Genomic DNA, 21,058 nt, shown 5'->3' on the forward strand with positions numbered 1-21,058 from the left:
CTCCCTCTGAATGCCCTCCTCAACCCTGTCTCCACCCTACCTGTCTGTCTGTCAGACTCCCTCTGAATGCCCTCCTCAACCCTGTCTCCACCCTACCTGTCTGTCTGTCAGACTCCCTCTGAATGCCCTCCTCAACCCTGTCTCCACCCTACCTGTCTGTCTGTCAGACTCCCTCTGAATGCCCTCCTCAACCCTGTCTCCACCCTACCTGTCTGTCTGTCAGACTCCCTCTGAATGCCCTCCTCAACCCTGTCTCCACCCTACCTGTCTGTCTGTCAGACTCCCTCTGAATGCCCTCCTCAACCCTGTCTCCACCCTACCTGTCTGTCTGTCAGACTCTCTCTGAATGCCCTCCTCAACCCTGTCTCCACCCTACCTGTCTTTCTGTCAGACTCCCTCTGAATGCCCTCCTCAACCCTGTCTCCACCCTACCTGTCTGTCTGTCAGACTCCCTCTGAATGCCCTCCTCAACCCTGTCTCCACCCTACCTGTCTTTCTGTCAAACTCCCTCTGAATGCCCTCCTCAACCCTGTCTCCACCCTACCTGTCTGTCTGTCAGACTCCCTCTGAATGCCCTCCTCAACCCTGTCTCCACCCTACCTGTCTGTCTGTCAGACTCCCTCTGAATGCCCTCCTCAACCCTGTCTCCACCCTACCTGTCTGTCTGTCAGACTCCCTCTGAATGCCCTCCTCAACCCTGTCTCCACCCTACCTGTCTGTCTGTCAGACTCCCTCTGAATGCCCTCCTCAACCCTGTCTCCACCCTACCTGTCTGTCTGTCAGACTCCCTCTGAATGCCCTCCTCAACCCTGTCTCCACCCTACCTGTCTGTCTGTCAGACTCCCTCTGAATGCCCTCCTCAACCCTGTCTCCACCCTACCTGTCTGTCTGTCAGACTCCCTCTGAATGCCCTCCTCAACCCTGTCTCCACCCTACCTGTCTTTCTGTCAAACTCCCTCTGAATGCCCTCCTCAACCCTGTCTCCACCCTACCTGTCTGTCTGTCAGACTCCCTCTGAATGCCCTCCTCAACCCTGTCTCCACCCTACCTGTCTGTCTGTCAAACTCTTGACAAGTTGACTAACTCATCTCCTGACTGTGAGTGACTCACAGGGATGAGATAGGGGTGGCAGTGAGCTGGGTTCACCTTAGGATATACAGCTCTCACCCCTCTCTACTCTCTGTCTGGTCTGTTATACAAGCTAGAGAACTAGGAGCTAAGAGTATCCATTATCCCCAGGTCATTTGAGGGAACCTCTATGATTTATGACCACTGAGGCATTAGATCATTTCTGATTGACCAGGGGAGCTCCTCTGTCTGTTGCATTACAATTTCCAGTCATAGTCCTTCCTGCTGTCAGAAGAGTACCACACATACAGACATACAGGGGCCTGACAGGTCACTGACAGCAGACACTCTTATTATGCTACAAATGACTTCGTAGCATAATAAGTACCAACTTCCTCTGACCTTGTGCCAATGGGAGAGCACATTCAGAGCCATGATATAGCATTGTGTCGACCACATAGAAATCAATAGTCTGGATGAGGCTGGGGAGTTACAAAAGAATGAAGCCCCAAAGCTTCTATGGAATTCGCCCAAAATGTAATTGCCTTCGTAGCTCTCTAAGCCAGTACACATCAGTAGAGAAACCCTCATCACAGCCCCAGCCTGCTGGGTGTTTTCACCCTCATCAGAGCCCCAGCCTCCTGGTTGTTTTCACCCTCATCAGAGCCCCAGCCTCCTGGGTGTTTTCACCCTCATCACAGCCCAAGCCTCCTGGGTGTTTTCACCCTCATCACAGCCCCAGCCTCCTGGGTGTTTTCACCCTCATCACAGCCCCAGCCTCCTGGGTGTTTTCACCCTCATCAGAGCCCCAGCCTCCTAGGTGTTTTCATCCTCATCAGAGCCACATCCTCCTGGGTGTTTTCACCCTCATCAGAGCCTAAGCCTCCTGCGTTTTTTCACCCTCATCAGAGCCCCATTCTCATGATTGTTTTCACACTCATCACAGCCCCAGCCTCCTCTGTGTTTTCACCCTCATCAGAGCCCCATCCTTATTGTTTTCACCCTCATCAGAGCCCCAGCCTCCTGGGTGTTTTCACCCTCATCAGAGCCCCAGCCTCCTGGGTGTTTTCACCCTCATCAGAGCCCCAGCCTCCTGGGTGTTTTCACCCTCATCAGAGCCCCAGCCTCCTGGGTGTTTTCACCCTCATCTCAGCCCCAGCCTCCTGGTTGTTTTCATCCTCATCAGAGCCCAAGCCTCCTCGGTGTTTTCACCCTCATCAGAGCCCCAGCCTCCTGGGTGTTTTCATCCTCATCAGAGCCCCATCCTCATGGTTGTTTTCACCCTCATCAGAGCCCCAGCCTCCTGTGTGTTTTCACCCTCATCAGAGCCCAAGCCTCCTGCCTGTTTTTACACTCATCAGAGCCACATTCTCATGGTTGTTTTCACCCTCATTACAGCCCTAGCCTCCTGGGTGTTTTCACCCTAATCAGAGCCCCATCCTTATGGTTTTCACCCTCATCACAGCCCCAGCCTCCTGGGTGTTTTCACCCTCATCAGAGCCCCAGCCTCCTGGGTGTTTTCACCCTGAACAGAGCCTCAGCCTCCTGGGTGTTTTCACCCTCATCAGAGCCCCAGCCTCCTGGGTGTTTTCACCCTGAACAGAGCCCCAGCCTCCTGGGTATTTTCACACTGAACAGAGCCGTACCACTTTTGACCAGGGCCCGTAAGGTCAGAAGTAGTGCACTCTCTATGGTATAGGGTACCATTTGGGATGGTACCCTATACCATAGAGACTGCACTACTTTTGTCCTTATGGGCCTTGGTCAAAAGTAGTGCACTATCAAGGGAATAGGGTGCCATTTGGGTCAGAGATCATGACAGTTATCTAATGGACCAGAATGACCATGTCAATGGAGCTGAAACAGTATTTCGGCCTCTGACGATGTTTGTGGATTCATGCTGCGTCTGGTTATTTATGTTTGGTTGGAGTTGTTCCACGTCATGCTTGGGTGTGCAGGCACATCTGTTTCTATCTGTGTTTGTACAGGTTGCTTACAAGGTGTAAGTGATCATGTGTACACAACACAATAGAATGTGTATTTTCCTGAGGCCACAGTAGCTGTGGTGAGCAGGGCTGGCTCTAGCCTTTTGGGTGCCCTAAGAATTATTTGGTTGGGGGCCCTAAGCAACATTTGGTTGGAGACATTTTTGCAGTTTTAAAGCTAATTTATTCAAATTCTACACTTATGCCATGTTAATATGTGAGTGAGAGGGACTAACAAAATCAATGTGGGCTCCCTGGCTAGATTAACTTGCCATTCTAAAAATTGTTAGCTGACATGGCTAAAGGTCCCGTGTGGCTCAGTTGGTAGAGCATGGTGTTTGCAACGCCAGGGTTGTGGGTTCGATTCCCACGGGGGACCAGTACGGAAAAAAATAAAATAATGTATGGAATGTATGCATTCACACTAAGTAAGTCGCTCTGGATAAGAGCGTCTGCTAAAATGACTAAAATGTTTAAAAAAATGTAATTGAGTGACTGTCAGTGACAGACATAAGAAAAACAGCTGATGAGGTTTCAAACTTGCACCTTGTGTGTTCTACTATTCTAACTCTCAAAAGTAAGTTGAGACCCCGACTGAGTTTGAACCGACCCTGCATGTCCAGTCTGACACTAAAGCAGGTTTTAATGCCATTGATTAGTGCTGCAGTAACATGGAGAACTTAATGTGCCCTGTCACATACTCTGAGGTACACAAACACACACAAAGGTGCAAGCATGCTCATGCACACACAGAGGTACACACAGCACGAGCATAAAAAATCAAGGGTCCCAACCCACTTATGGCTCATCTCAAACGGATAGTCCTGTACATCTCAAACAGGGAGGTTAAGGGCCTAGGACAGCAGGAAGAAAGGCTCATTAATTAAGCAAAAATGTCCCCTGGTGCCACCCAGTAAAGTATTGTAGACACACTGTAAAAGAGATACATGCATAAATGAAGGCTAATATTGAACTAGACACCATATTTGACCTCATAAGGAGGGTTAAAGAAACCACATATACACAGAAAGTGTCATTGAAAGTGTTTTATATAAGAGATCTTTACAAAATGTCACCTTCATGGCCAACTTTCTCTCTACCCTACTCTTTCACATTTTCTCAAGGACCCCCCCTGTAATTTCCTAGCATTGTGATAGAACCCCAGGGGCAGTGTTAGTCCAGCTCTAACACCCACACTGAAGTCCTGGACCTGACCAGGGCCAGTGTTAGTCCAGCTCTAACACCCACACTGAAGTCCTGGACCTGACCAGGGCCAGTGTTAGTCCAGCTCTAACACCCACACTGAAGTCCTGGACCAGACCAGGGCCAGTGTTAGTCCAGCATTAACATCCACACTGAAGGCCTGGGCCAGACCAGAGGGTCCCTGTGTGTGAAGTGGAGCCAGGTCAGTCAGATGACCAGCCAGCCAGCTACTCCACATAGCCAGGCGTTAGAAGCTTGGCTCATGGATGGATGGCCTGACATTCTTCTTTAGAATTCTCTGATATAGTGCAGAATTCACAGCTTCAATGATGGCAAGTCATCCAGGTCCCGAGGCAGCAAAGCATCCCCAAACTGTCACACTACTACCACCATGCTTGACTGTTTGTATGAGGTTCTTACTGTGGAATGCTGTTGTAAACATTTTGACTTGTCTGTCCATAGAAGCGTCTTCCAGGAGTCTCGACGATCATCCAGGTCCTTCCAGGTGCTTTTGAGTGAACATTTTGGACCACATGGGTCCTGTTATGTCTGGCAAAAACCAAACACTGCATTCCACAGCAAGAACCTCATACAAACAGTTAACAATGGTGATGATGTGTGACGATTTGGGGGTGCTTTGCTGCATCTGGACATTCTATAGGAGAATGTCAGGCCATCCATCTGTGAGCTGCAGAACAGCTGTGTCATGCAGCAACACAATGATCCAAAACACACAAGGAAGTCTACAACAGAATGGCTGAAAAGCAACCAATGTAAAGTTCTAGAATGGCCTAGTCAAAGTCCAGACCTAAACCCCATGAGATGTTGTGGCAGGAACTTAAATGAGCAGTTCATGCTCGAAAACCCACAAATGTCGCCGAGTTAAAGCAGTTCTACATGGAAGAGTGGGCAAAATGAATGCATAGAGATGTGAGATACTGACAGAATGGATTCAAACCAGGGTGTCTGTAGTGACGCCTCCAGCACTGAGATGCAGTGCCTTAGACCGCTGCGCCACTCAGGAGCCCAATGGTCATTGTAGCTAAAGGTGGCACACAACCAGCTATTGAGTGTAAGGGGGCAATTACTTTTTCACACAGGGGCATTGGGTGTTGCATAACGTGGTTAATTAAATAAATAAAATAAGTATATATTTTTTGGGTTATATGTTCACTCAGATTTCCTTTATCTAATATTAGGTTTAAGATCTGATAACATTCAGAGTCAAAATTATGCAAAAACAGATCAAATCAGAAAGGGGGCAAATACTTATTTTCACAGCACTGTATCCATCCATCCATCCATCCATCCATCCATCCATCCGTCTGCAGAACAAGGAGAAGTCAGACAAAGTGAGCAAGGCTGGGTTTAAATGTTAGTGTGTTTATTGTGTTACTGTATAATCATCTTACTTTAGTCTACAGCGCCAACATTTAACGATTTATTTTCACAATAGTGCACTGGAGTTTTATAATATGTAGTCTAATTGTGTCTTTTTAAATATTCTTTTACAGTTGACAACAAGATACAGGAAACCCCCAGCAAACGGATGATAGAACACTTCCAGTACTCATCATATAGAAAACGTCCTGAATCCAAATTGACAATAAATAAAAACAACATTTTACACATTAACATTTACAGCATTATTTTGGGATAGTTATGCATGAAAACATAATGGAATCAATTGCGATATCAAAAACGTATATTTTTACAGATGCAGTGACAATGATGGACGTTGTTTGTTTGGACACTACAAACCCGTTTACATATATGACTTGGAAAGATACGAGTGCAGGACGTGCAAGATATCATCTAAACCCACGTTAGACCTAGTGCATCATCTATAACTAACCATTCAATATGTTCAGAATCAACATTAGATCAGGATAAATCATTTAAGGACGTAACAAAGCACAGGTAGTTATAGTCCTGGACGAACAAGCTCCGAGGTTCCCTTAGGCACAGCTCTAGGATCAGCTTCCCCTCCCCCCAATCCTAACCTTTACCATTAGTGGTGGAAATGCAAAACTGACCCGAGATAAGCGTCTGTGGCACGTTCACCCTACACTACTGGAACAACAGAACAAACATAGTGCCGTCATCCTCATGAATGGATACTTGAAGGGCACTAGAGACTGGATGTCTCCATAGGCATAACCCTAAAGGAAAGTATTTCATCAAACATCCCATGCTTTTTCACAAACCGTGTTTCTGCATATATGTGATGCCAGGAAAAATGAACCTTTCCTGGATTTCAATGGAAAATGGAACGTTTTCTCAACTCAGCGCTATTTCAGTCGCTTAATAGTCATACAAGTCAAAAAGAAAATAGTAAATGATTCAGTTTTTCCCCAGGGCCGGTGCTGCTCCTGAGCGGTTTACAGACAGGCAGAAAGAACTACATTATGCTATAGACATACACTAGGAGAAAAAGATAACTGTCTGCCAGTCGATTCACACGTCATGGAGTATCATTCAGCATTTCAAGTCGTTTATCGTAAAAACAAGATTCCTTCCTCATATACATGTATACTGTATTCACGATGAACAGAAAAACGGAGCATCTCTGCGGAAACCTAGAAAACGCAGTGGAACCGTAAGCATATAGGACATCAAAATGAGGGACATACACAAGAGTAGCATATATGTTCTGACTAAGTGTCAAATAACTGTAACATTCCTGTATGAGTGTATTTGTTAGCAGAAGTTCTTGTTTCATTGCTTCTTTTCTGTTCCTGGTGGGTATATGAGCATTGTAGGGTTGCAAAATTCTAGTAACGTTAAAACAATTCCCAGGTTTTCCAGAAATCCATTAGGAAGATTCCTAAAATCAGGACTAATAAAGATATATCAGCAATCGTCCAAAGAGGATTTCTGAAAACCCTGGGTATTTTGGGAAAGTTACTGGGATTGCACAACCCAAGGGCATTCTACAACAGCCTCAGGTTTAGGAGCCACCTTAAATACAATAACCACGTCTGGTCTGGTCTGGTCTGGTCTGGTCTGGTCTGGTCTGGTCTGGTCTGGTCTGGTCTGGTCTGGTCTGGTCTGTCTGTCTGTCTGTCTGTCTGTCTGTCTGTCTGTCTGTCTGTCTGTCTGTCTGTCTGTCTATCTCTTTGGTCTGTCGATGTCGTCGATAGCCGCCAGGAGTTTCTGCCGGGCCTTCTTGTTGATGTGAGAGCCCAGACACACGTTTACCAGGTTGGCCAGCTGCTTCATGGAGTACTCCTGGTGGGACAGACAGATGGACAGCATTTAGTCCCAGACAGCATTTAGTTTTACCTCACAGCTTGCTTCACATGACTGAGGAAAAAGTGTCTGCCTATTGTAACAACTGGCTAATTTAACTGTGGTTAACTATTGTTAAGTTTTCACTGCACACGTTTTGGATACCAGTGATGCCATAGGCAAGCACATCATGAGATTTGTGCTACGCATTGCTGGTAAACAGGTTGAGCTACCCCAGTAGAAATCCCATGAGCACATTGAACAGACTGAGTGAATAATTAGCATTATACTGTTCCTCACCCTGTGGTTCTTGATGAACTGCTCCATGTCATTCTCAGTCAGGTAGTAGGCCTTGATGTAGGTCTCCACAAAGTCCTTGTCAGGGATGGGCCTCATGTCCGTCAGCTTCTCCAGCTTCATCAGGAACTGCTGGAAGTCCAGCTGCATCAGGGCCCGTCCTTCGTTACTGCACTTCTTCACGTTACCATAGCTACAGGACAGAACAGGAGACAAGTTGACTTTGTTGACTTTTGCATTATTTCTGCCGGACAGTAGTTCAGAATTTGTTTACTTTTTGTTTACTTTTTGTTGAGAGAAGTTCAGAATACAGAGCAACGATCTAAAAACATGGGATTTGTATTCTTAGTGCCCAAGGCACATGAACGAAGAACAAAAATGTCAAACAGAAAATCTGACATCGACAGAGAGCAAATAAGCCATAAGGGTTCAATCTTAATTCTGCTCAGACAGTTTTCTTCAAAGCATCTTTTGTCCCAGACAGTTCAAGGGTTCTCAGTTTTAGTCCAAAAAAAGGTCAACAAATAACATTTTTATATTCATATACCTTACAAACGTTATCTTCGCAGTGTGTGGGGGTCTGGATTTGAGAGTGGATGTGTGTGTAGCGGAATCACGTCCACCAGACCAGTGGCTGCTGACATCCATGTTTGCTCTGGTCTTGACAGAGGCATAAATGCTTTCTGGGAAAGAGACATACTACCAGAGAGACCTCTCCTCATGTCTCCCTCTCTCCCTTCCTTCCTCCCTCTCTTTCTCACCTTCTTTCTTTCCCTCTCCATCCTTCCTATCTCTTTTTATCTAACTATCTGTGGCTCCTCCCTCATTCTTCACCTCTCTCTCTCCATCCCTATCCTTCTCTCCCTGCCATCTTCATTAACCCTCCATCTCTTTCCCCTCTCTCTCTCTCTCTCTGAGGTTGTCAGTCCCCCGGGGTGAGATAGTGAGTCAGACTGTCAAGCAGAACAATCTCCTCTCTGAGGAGTCCAGATGGGAGTGGAAATGAAGATAAATACAGCAAACAAGTGAGTGAGCAAAACAAACAGACAGACTAGCCTGGCCACTCTATCATAGTGGTGGAGGGAGAGAGGTGACGGTAGCGTGACTCTCAGGCTGCCTCCCAAAATGGCACCCTATTCCCACTATACTGCACTACTTTTGACCAGGGCCCATAGGGCCCAAAGTAGTGCACTATTAAGGTAATAGGGTGCCATTTAGGATGCACACACAGTCAGTCCAGGAACTTGGGGATAAACAGGGAGGGGAATCCCAGAGACTAAATCCAGTCTGGGATGGCAGCTGAGAGGGAAAGACAGAGCTGAGAGGCAGAAGGAGATCCACAGGTCTAATACTGATACACAGGCCATGTCTATGATGATGTGTGAAGGAGATCCACAGGTCTAATACTGATACACAGGCCATGTCTATGATGATGTGTGAAGGAGATCTACAGGTCTAATACTGATACACAGGCCATGTCTATGATGATGTGTGAAGGAGATCTACATGTCTAATACTGATACACAGGCCATGTCTATGATGATGTGTGAAGGAGATCTACAGGTCTAATACTGATACACAGGTCATGTCTATGATGATGTGTGAAGGAGATCTACAGGTCTAATACTGATACACAGGCCATGTCTATGATGATGTGTGAAGGAGATCTACAGGTCTAATACTGATACACAGGCCATGTCTATGATGATGTGTGAAGGAGATCTACAGGTCTAATACTGATACACAGGCCATGTCTATGATGATGTGTGAAGGAGATCTACAGGTCTAATACTGATACACAGGCCATGTCTATGATGATGTGTGAAGGAGATCTACAGGTCTAATACTGATACACAGGCCATGTCTATGATGATGTGTGAAGGAGATCTACAGGTCTAATACTGATACACAGGCCATGTCTATGATGATGTGTGAAGGAGATCTACAGGTCTAATACTGATACACAGGCCATGTCTATGATGATGTGTGAAGGAGATCCACAGGTCTAATACTGATACACAGGTCATGTCTATGATGATGTGTGAAGGAGATCTACAGGTCTAATACTGATACACAGGCCATGTCTATAATGATGTGTGAAGGAGATCTACAGGTCTAATACTGATACACAGGCCATGTCTATGATGATGTGTGAAGGAGATTCACAGGTCTAATACTGGTACACAGGCCATGTCTATGATGATGTGTGAAGGAGATCTACAGGTCTAATACTGATACACAGGCCATGTCTATGATGATGTGTGAAGGACATCTACAGGTCTAATACTGATACACAGGCCATGTCTATGATGATGTGTGAAGGAGATCTACAGGTCTAATACTGATACACAGGCCATGTCTATGATGATGTGTGAAGGAGATCTACAGGTCTAATACTGATACACAGGCCATGTCTATGATGATGTGTGAAGGAGATCTACAGGTCTAATACTGATACACAGGTCATGTCTATGATGATGTGTGAAGGAGATCTACAGGTCTAATACTGATACACAGGTCATGTCTATAATGATGTGTGAAGGAGATCTACATGTCTAATACTGATACACAGGCCATGTCTATGATGATGTGTGAAGGAGATCTACAGGTCTAATACTGATACACAGGCCATGTCTATGATGATGTGTGAAGGAGATCTACAGGTCTAATACTGATACACAGGCCATGTCTATGATGATGTGTGAAGGAGATCTACAGGTCTAATACTGATACACAGGCCATGTCTATGATGATGTGTGAAGGAGATCTACAGGTTTAATACTGATACACAGGCCATGTCTATGATGATGTGTGAAGGAGATCTACAGGTCTAATACTGATACACAGGCCATGTCTATGATGATGTGTGAAGGAGATCTACAGGTCTAATACTGATACACAGGCCATGTCTATGATGATGTGTGAAGGAGATCTACAGGTCTAATACTGATACACAGGCCATGTCTATAATGATGTGTGAAGGAGATCTACAGGTCTAATACTGATACACAGGCCATGTCTATGATGATGTGTGAAGGAGATTCACAGGTCTAATACTGATACACAGGCCATGTCTATGATGATGTGTGAAGGAGATCTACAGGTCTAATACTGATACACAGGCCATGTCTATGATGATGTGTGAAGGAGATCTACATGTCTAATACTGATACACAGGCCATGTCTATGATGATGTGTGAAGGAGATCTACAGGTCTAATACTGATACACAGGTCATGTCTATGATGATGTGTGAAGGAGATCTACAGGTCTAATACTGATACACAGGCCATGTCTATGATGATGTGTGAAGGAGATCTACAGGTCTAATACTGATACACAGGTCATGTCTATGATGATGTGTGAAGGAGATCTACAGGTCTAATACTGATACACAGGCCATGTCTATGATGATGTGTGAAGGAGATCTACAGGTCTAATACTGATACACAGGCCATGTCTATGATGATGTGTGAAGGAGATCTACAGGTCTAATACTGATACACAGGCCATGTCTATGATGATGTGTGAAGGAGATCTACAGGTCTAATACTGATACACAGGTCATGTCTATGATGATGTGTGAAGGAGATCTACAGGTCTAATACTGATACACAGGCCATGTCTATGATGATGTGTGAAGGAGATCTACAGGTCTAATACTGATACACAGGCCATGTCTATGATGATGTGTGAAGGAGATCTACAGGTCTAATACTGATACACAGGTCATGTCTATGATGATGTGTGAAGGAGATCTACAGGTCTAATACTGATACACAGGTCATGTCTATGATGATGTGTGAAGGAGATCTACATGTCTAATACTGATACACAGGCCATGTCTATGATGATGTGTGAAGGAGATCTACAGGTTTAATACTGATACACAGGCCATGTCTATGATGATGTGTGAAGGAGATCTACATGTCTAATACTGATACACAGGTCATGTCTATAATGATGTGTGAAGGAGATCTACAGGTTTAATACTGATACACAGGCCATGTCTATGATGATGTGTGAAGGAGATCTACATGTCTAATACTGGTACACAGGCCATGTCTATGATGATGTGTGAAGGAGATCTACATGTCTAATACTGATACACAGGCCATGTCTATGATGATGTGTGAAGGAGATCTACAGGTTTAATACTGATACACAGGCCATGTCTATGATGATGTGTGAAGGAGATCTACAGGTCTAATACTGATACACAGGCCATGTCTATGATGATGTGTGAAGGAGATCTACAGGTCTAATACTGATACACAGGCCATGTCTATGATGATGTGTGAAGGAGATCTACAGGTTTAATACTGATACACAGGTCATGTCTATGATGATGTGTGAAGGAGATCTACAGGTCTAATACTGATACACAGGTCATGTCTATGATGATGTGTGAAGGAGATCTACAGGTCTAATACTGATACACAGGCCATGTCTATGATGATGTGTGAAGGAGATCTACAGGTCTAATACTGATACACAGGCCATGTCTATGATGATGTGTGAAGGAGATCTACAGGTCTAATACTGATACACAGGCCATGTCTATGATGATGTGTGAAGGAGATCTACAGGTTTAATACTGATACACAGGCCATGTCTATGATGATGTGTGAAGGAGATCTACAGGTCTAATACTGATACACAGGCCATGTCTATGATGATGTGTGAAGGAGATCTACAGGTTTAATACTGATACACAGGCCATGTCTATGATGATGTGTCGAGCAGAGAATGAAGAGGACCCTGTACAGTTCATTACATGCTAGTTGTACACCATTGGGCATCTTTTCCCAAAACCCTAACCATGGCTTTCCTGTACTGTGATTCTTTTTCAAAACCTTAACAAACCCTAGCCCTGGACTTAAAACAAAAAACCTTAACAAACCCTAGCCCTGGACTTAAAACAAAAAACCTTAACAAACCATAGCCCTGGACTTAAAACAAAAAACCCTAACTAACCCTAGCCCTGGATTTAGAAAATCAAACCCTGACTATCCCTACCCTTAGAACTTAAAACCCTAACTAACCCTAACCCTGGATTTAGAACATCAAACCCTAACTAACCCTAACCCTGGATTTAGAACATCAAACCCTAACTAACCCTAGCCCTGGATTTAGAACTTAAAACCCTAACTAACCCTAACCCTGGATTTAGAACATCAAACCCTAACTAACCCTAACCCTGGATTTAGAACTTAAAACCCTAACTAACCCTAACCCTGGATTTAGAACATCAAACCCTAACTAACCCTAACCCTGGATTTAGAAAATCAAACCCTGACTAACCCTAGCCCTGGATTTAGAAAATCAAACCCTGACTAACCCTAGCCCTGGATTTAGAACTTAAAACCCTAACTAACCCAAGCCCTGGATTTAGAACTTAAAACCTTAACTAACCCTAACCCTGGATTTAGAACATCAAACCTTAACTAACCCTAGCCCTGGATTTAGAACTTAAAACCTTAACTAACCCTAACCCTGGATTTAGAACTTAAAACCCTAACTAACCCAAGCCCTGGATTTAGAACTTAAAACCCTAACTAACCCTAACCCTGGCCTTCTCAACTTCCAAACATAGGCTGTGTTTACACATCCAGCCCAATTCTAATCTTTTTTTTCACTAATTGGTCTTTAATCTAATCAGATCTGCACTGAAAAAGTTCTGATGTGAATAGAACTGATGTGATTGGTCAAAAAAACAATTACTGTCAAAAAGATCAGAATTGGGCTGCCTTACAGTTCAGCTCAGCACAATCAACCTGGATGCAAAAAACACTACCCAGTTCCCTACTAGTCCCCCACTATGTAACACTCAGAGAGGTTGTGCTTGTCCCTCGTCTTTTTCCCACTTCATTACAAGATGGTCAGAGGCGTTATGAAAGCTTTCATTTCCCCACATCGCCCCCATTAATGCCATGTCTCTCTGGCCTAAAGAGGATGTCTCACCTGGCCGTATAAAACCCTGCCTACCAGTACTCCTACTTCACACATGCTTGCACACACGCATGGTCACGCACACACACACCATAAATAATGCATTGGACAGAGAAAGAGGGTACAAGTGCTGATTTGAGTAAAAAATGCATCAGTCCCTTTCAGGTCCCAAACCTTTGACTGACTAGCAAGGGAGTTGGTTGTTATGGGAGCCATTTAGAATGTGTCAAGTGTTTAGAGGGGACTCAAGCCAGCCTTGTGTCAGACATGTTCCCTGTGGGGTCTCTATAACAGACCTGGGATGGAGTGTTGGGGAGAAGGAGGCACAAAGACTTAGCTAGTTGCTACCATATGGAAGGGATGACAGGACTGAAGAGGAGTTGTCTCAGGAAAGCTGGAGAAAAGCTAGGAACGCTCACGTCTCAAGTGCTTATCTAGTAGGCAATCTGCGTGTTTCTTTGCGGCACTAACATTTAGTTTTGTGTTTATTTATGACAAGCAGATGTTCCAACAAGAGGACGTTCAAAGCCCGAGAAGAAAAAGAGGGGAAGTAAAGAAAAGAGGTCAGGCTTGAAGCAGCTCGTGGTCGTGCCTTACTGCGGGAGAGGACAGGGGCTCCAAGCCGGCCTTATTTAATAACTCACCTGAGGTATTTGGCATATGACACGCGAACAGGGCTCATATTTACGAGTGTACCCCAGGAGGAGAGAACAGGGCCATCAACCAAAAAGGCAAAAGACGTCAAAATAAGAGATGAACGAGGCAGCTAAAATTTCCACACCTCTCCAATCCACCGGCAGTAAATCCACAGGTGCATATTAGCATATCCCTGAGGGATGAACTATCACTATAAATCATCATTGAATGAGCAGTAGGTTTGTGTTCACACATTTTCTTTTTCCTGCCGTGCTTATCATAAGATATTTGCTGGCATTACAACTAGTCAGCAGCTTTTTGCTGCTCGTAAAAAAATTACAATAAAATAAAAAAGTATAATAAAATTCTTACTTTTAAAATGCACTATCACATAAACTATATATGGATACAGAGAGCCATATTGACAATTTTACTGGAATAATATGAACGATAAGGCACCACTCAGACCCTCAATGAACGATAAGGCCCCACTCAGCCACTCAATGAACGATAATGCACCCCTCAATGAACGATAATGCACCCCTCAGCCCCTCAATGAACGATAAGGCACCACTCAGCCCCTCAATGAACGATAAGGCACCACTCAGCCCCTCAATGAACGATAAGGCACCACTCAGCCCCTCAATGAACGATAATGCACCACTCAGCCCCTCAATGAACGATAAGGCACCCACTCAGCCCATCAATGAACGATAAGGCACCACTCAGCCCCTCAATGAACGATAAGGCACCACTCAGCCCCTCAATGAACGATAAGGCACCACTCAGCCACTCAATGAACGATAAGGCACCCACTCAGCCCCTCAATGAACGATAAGGCACCCACTCAGCCCATCAATGAACGATAAGGCACCACTCAGCCCCTCAATGAATGCTGAAATATATCTGCTGAAAAACTTATAGAAACCAATAAAAGTATTTTGTAAATCAAAGCAAGCAGGTAGGAGTTGTTTCTCTATCTTCTGAAGCCTACTCACCTCTCCAATGATATCTGCAGAAACATTCATATTTTTAACTACAAAATCCGTCCAAGTATTTTGTATATGCAAGTAAATAATTTACCCTTCCACCAGAGTCCTGTTGGCCAGACGGATGCAGTGTTCCCACAGGACATTAGACACAGGCAGAGGGACCCGGACGTGCCTGGACACATCACCCAGCCTCTTGTTAAACTCTTCAAACTCCTGAGGAACAAAAAAACATAACATTGGTTCGTTTTTTTATTCATGTGATACATATTTTACAAAGAAATTATTGGAGGTTTCAAGACTTCTCAAAATCCCCAAAGGGTCATGTTAGCTATAAAAATGGTTTTAGCAGAGGTACAATACATCTCATTCCAAAATCCTGAGAATTAAAATTGAGTTGGTCCCCCCTTTGGTGCTATAACAGCCTCCACTCTTCTGAGAAAGCGTTCCACTAGATGTTGGAACATTGCTGCGGGGGACTCCATTCAGCCACAAGAGCATTAGTGAGGTTGGGCACTGATGTTGGGCGATTATGCCTGGCTTGCAGTCGGCATTCTAATTTATCCCAAAGGTGTTCGATGGAGTTTTTGGTCAGGACTCTGTGCAGGCCAATCAAGTTCTTCCACACCGGTCTCAACAAACCATTTCAGTATGGACCTCACTTTGTGCATGGGGGCATTGTCATGCTGAAACAGGAAAGGGCCTTCCCCAAACTGTTCCCACAAAGTTGGAAGCACAGAATCATCTAGAATGTCATTGTATGCTGTAGTGATAAGATTTTGCTTCACTGGAACTAATGAGCCTAGCCCGAACCATGAAAAAAAGCCTCAGACCATTATTCCTCCTCCACCAAACTTTACAGTTGGCACTATGCTTTCAGGCAGGTAGCGTTCTCCTGTCATCCACCAAACCCAGATTTGTCCGTCAGACTGCCAGATGTTGAAGCGTGATTCATCACTCCAGAGAACGAGTTTCCACTGCTCCAGATTCCAATATGTGCGAGCTTTACACCACTCCAGCCGACGCTTGGCATTGCGCATGGTGATCTTAGGCTTATGTGCGGCTGCTCGGCCATGGAAACCCATTTCATGAAGCTCCCAACGAACAGTTCTTGTGCTGACGTTGTTTGCAGAGGCAGTTTTGGAACTCGTGAGTGTGGCAACCGAGGACAGACGATTCTTACGCACTACGCACTTCAGCACTCTCGTTCTGTGAGCTTGTGTGGCCTTCGCAACTGAACCGTTGTTGCTCCTAGACGTTTCCACTTCACAATAACAGCACTTGACCGGTGCAGCTCTAGAAGGCAAAAATTTGAACTGACTTGTTGGAAAGGTGGCATCCTATGACGGTGCCATGTTGAAAGTCACTGAGCTCTTCAGTAAGGCCATTCTACTGCCAGTGTTTGTCTATGGAGATTGCATGGCTGTGGGCTCGATTGTATACACCTGTCAGCAATGGGTGTGGCTGAAATGTATTTTGTGTGTGGATGAGCTAACGGCCAGTTCCACAGATTCTACTGCAGAGCTGGTGAATAACGTTGGTCGACATGCGTTCTCATTAACACAGCAGAGCAGACATCATGTAACCATTCAACCCTCACATTCTCCCCCTGCCCCACAGATGTCCCAGCAACTCTTGCCATAGAAGATGGCTGCCGGCCACGCTCCATTCCAACATGAGCAGCGGAGACATCAGGACTTGTTGATTCAGCTGGTCAGGCCCTTTTCTATTTTCTTTCATTTCACCCCAAAAAGAGACAAGATGTTTTTTAGACAAAGATGGATCGCTCCGATGTTCTCCACACGCCAAAACCTACATACATCACTGTGTTCTTACACCTTGTTTGTTGTCGAGTCAAACGTACAGACTAGGAAGTCAGAAAAAGGGCAGCAATCTTTCAAAACATTTTCCTCATTCACTTCACTGTGCCAGATGCCTTCTCAATTTGGGTGACTGATTCGCTGTGCACCTAAACCAAACACAGCAAAACGCAGAGCACAGGAGAGAGGTTGTGCACACTAAGGTATTGCATCTGACTGGCACAATTCCCAAGAATAAATAAAATGACAATGTCATAAACCTAAAAAGACGTTTTCTCCCTCATTATGTTGACTGCTTGAAAGTAATGAATGAATGTCGAATGTCTTCTCAAACAAAAATGTTGTGCCATCACATTTGAATAACCTGATTGGTAAACGAGACAATGTCAGTGCCTGTGCAACAATTGCCAATCGAATACAAATATAAGCCAATTTTGGACAGTAATATTCAACAGAAACTCATGAACACAACATTCTACACGATACAACATCATCTCCTATACAATACAACCCTGTAATCAATAACCTGTCAATCATAACCCATACTGAACAATGTCTATCTCAGAAATAGATTGGATGACCTGCAGACGTTTGAACCTGACACTTATTCTCTTGAAATAAAAATAGTAACGCTTTCCTACCTAATATCTTGTTGAAATACATGTCACACACACCATTCTGTTTTTGCTCTCAGGTCTACTGCGATCCTTGATATGGCGAACACATTTAAATCAAGCCAGTGAGGCAGACACTTTTCGTCTCACTATTTGGCTTAAACAAAATGAGATTGGCCTAGATCGGCTTAATAATGCTTCCAAAGAGCCGTCTTCCAGCCACCCGACCCGCGGATCCAGAAAGGTGAGCCTGAGTGAACACTCCCAAGAATTGACGGTGGTGAGGTGGTTTGCTCGGAACGGTTTAGGATTTAAAGCTATGGCTGCTCAGGCAGACATGCTCATGCATATTTGAGGGATTTTCTTGGCTTTCGGCTCGCAAATAAGGGCCACGGTCACAATTCCACTGTAAAACACCCATCTGTACCTCAACGCTAGATCCCTTTCTCTCCGTATTCTCTGGCTCCATGCTAATCGCGCCACGCAATGGCACGCGTCCCCATGCAAATTGCATGATGGGATAAGCGTAATGCATGAATACTCATTTGATACTCATTTGAGAGAAACCTTTAAGCCTGAAGATAGATAGAGTAAGGGATCTTAACAAACCTCAAACTTAGCTTCCCCAATCTCCATTAAACTCCCCAAATCTCTTTCGTTGTTTGAATTTTTCAAACACTAGCTGGCAAATAATTGATATGGGAAGACCTTGAAGTAAGTCTGAGTAAAAGAGGAGGAAACCTAAGACAAAGATCTTGACATGTTGAAAGAGATGGAAAGTTGTCGAGGACGTTGTGCTTCCCAGAGTCACCGGAAAAATGTGTATCCCGATTTAAAAAACCTCCCCCGCATGTCAAATACATTTCCAATAGGCACTCTGAAAGAAAGATAGCATCTTGGTCCTAACCTTCTTGCAGAATAAATCGCCAAACACACTCCTAAAGTACTTTGGGTATTTTTTTTCCTGCAGTGTATTTAAAATGTTCACAGGGAGAAGGAGAGAGCTGTGTCGGTCTTGTGGTGACTAGCTGATTTCCCATGAGGTACTATATGTGTACTCTACTGTGGGACCCAGGAGAACATTACTAAATATGAAATACTCTGGTACAGATATACAGCTGTCCAACCGGGCATCCTGCCCGTACACTGCTTGCAGCAGTTGAAGTGGGAAGTTTACATACACTTAGGTTGGAGTCATTAAAACTCATTTTTCAACCACTCCACAAATTTCTTGTTAACAAACTATAGTTTTGGCAAGTCGGTTAGGACATCTACATTGTGCTAAAAAAAAAAGTCACTTTTCCAAAAAATGTTACAGTCAGATTATTTCACTTGTATCACAATTCCAGTGGGTCAGAAGTTTACATACAAAGTTGACCGTGACCTTTAAACAGCTTGAAAAATTCCAGAAAATGATGTCATGGCTTTAGAAGCTTCTGATAGGCTAATTGACATCATTTGAGTCAATTGGAGGTGTACCTGTGGATTTATTTCAAGGCCTACCTTTAAACTCAGTGACTCTTTGCTTGACATTATGGGAAAATCTAAAGAAAATCAGCCAAGACCTCATAAAAACTATTGTAGACCTCCACAAGTCTGGTTCATCCTTGGGAGCAATTTCCAAACGCCTGAAGGTTCATCTGTACAAACAATAGTACGCAAGTATAAACACCATGGGACCACGCAACCGTCATACCACTCAGGAAGGAGACGCGTTCTGTCTCCTAGAGATGAACGTACTTTGGTGCGAAAAGAGCAAATCAATCCCAGAACAACAGCAAAGGACCTTGTGACGATGCTGGAGGAAACAGGTACAAAAGTATCTATATCCACAGTAAAACGAGTCCTATATCGACATAAAAAAGCCAGACTACGGTTTGCAACTGCACATGGGGACAAAGATCGTACTTTTTGGAGAAATGTCCTCTGGTCTGATGAAACAAAAATATAACTGTTTGGCCATAATGACCATTGTTATGTTTGGAGGAAAAATGGGGAGGCTTGCAAGCCGAAGAACACCATCCCAACCGTGAAGAATGGGGGTGGCAACATCATGTTGTGGGGGTGCTTTGCTGCAGGAGGGACTGGTGCACATAACAAAATAGATGGCGTTATGAGGAAGGAAAATTATGTGGATATATTGAAGCAACATCTCAAGACATCAGTCAGGAATTTAAAGCTTGGTCGCAAATGAGTCTCCCAACTGGACAATGACCCCAAGCATACTTCCAAAGTTTTGGCAAAATGGCTTAAGGACAACAAAGTCAAGGTATTGGAGTGGCCATCCCAAAGCCCTGAAATCAATCCTATAGAAAATTCCAGCCTTGCTAAAGCACCCCCCAGATCATCACCGATCCCCCACCAAATGTCACAGTGGGTGCGAGACACTGTGGCTTGTAGGCCTCTCCAGGTCTCGCACCCACTGTGAAATTTGGTGGAGGATCGGTGATGATTTGGGGGTGCTTCAATGTGACCAGCAAAACACCCCCACACCATAACACCACCTCCTCCATGATTTACGGTGGGAAATACACATGCAGAGATCATCTGTTCACCCACACTGCATCTCACAAAGACAAGGCTGTTGGAACCAAAAATCTCCAATTTGGTCTCCAGACCAAAGAACAGATTTCCACCGGTCTAATGTCCATTGCTCGTGTTTCTTGGGCCATGCAAGTCTCTTCTTATTATTGGTGTCCTTTAGTAGAGGTTTCTTTGCAGCAATTCGACCATGAAGGCCTGATTCACACAGTCTCCTCTGAACAGTTGATGTTGAGGTGTGTCTGTTACTTGAACTCTGTGAAGCATTTACTTTGGCTGCAATTTCTGAGGCTGGTAACTCTAATGAACTTATCCTCTGCAGCAGAGGTAACTCTGGGTCTTCCTTTCCTGTGGCGGTCCTCATGAGAGCCAGTTTCATCATAGCGCGTGATAGTTTGTGCGACTGCAAAAAGTTATTGAAATGTTCCGTATTGACTGACCTTCATGTCTTAAAGTAATGATGGACTGTCATTTATCTTTGCTTATTTCTCTTGCCATAATATGGACTTTGTCTTTTACCAAATAGGGCTGTCTTCTGTATACCCCCCTACCTTGTCACAACACAACTGATTGGCTCAAATGCATTAAGGAAAGAAATTCCACACTTTTAATTAGGCACACCTGTTAATTGAAATGCATTCCAGGTGACTACCTCATGAAGCTGGTTGAGAGAACGCCAAGAGTGTATAAAGCTGTCATCAAGGCAAAAGGGTGGCTATTTGA

General features: G+C 44.4%; 1 protein-coding gene across 2 annotated transcripts in view; it reads right to left on the reverse strand.

Moving 5' to 3' along the window:
- Positions 1-5,619: 5,619 nt before the first annotated feature.
- Positions 5,620-21,058, reverse strand: part of vps50 (VPS50 subunit of EARP/GARPII complex) — a 239,731-nt gene continuing 224,292 nt past the window's right edge. Inside the window, exons 26-29 of one of the 2 annotated variants that reach the window (XM_029734820.1) lie at positions 15,455-15,576; positions 7,788-7,977; positions 7,363-7,487; positions 5,620-7,275 (exon numbers count right to left, since the gene is read on the reverse strand). In XM_029734820.1, the coding sequence (XP_029590680.1) occupies positions 7,368-7,487; positions 7,788-7,977; positions 15,455-15,576 (432 nt within the window). In that variant the 3' untranslated portion in view covers positions 5,620-7,275; positions 7,363-7,367. Of the gene's footprint in view, positions 7,488-7,787; positions 7,978-15,454; positions 15,577-21,058 lie in introns of both variants that reach the window. The other variant, XM_029734819.1, reaches the window with a different exon arrangement.

This window comes from Salmo trutta, chromosome 36 (genome assembly GCF_901001165.1).
Source record: "Salmo trutta chromosome 36, fSalTru1.1, whole genome shotgun sequence".
In the NCBI taxonomy this organism is placed as follows: domain Eukaryota; kingdom Metazoa; phylum Chordata; class Actinopteri; order Salmoniformes; family Salmonidae; genus Salmo; species Salmo trutta.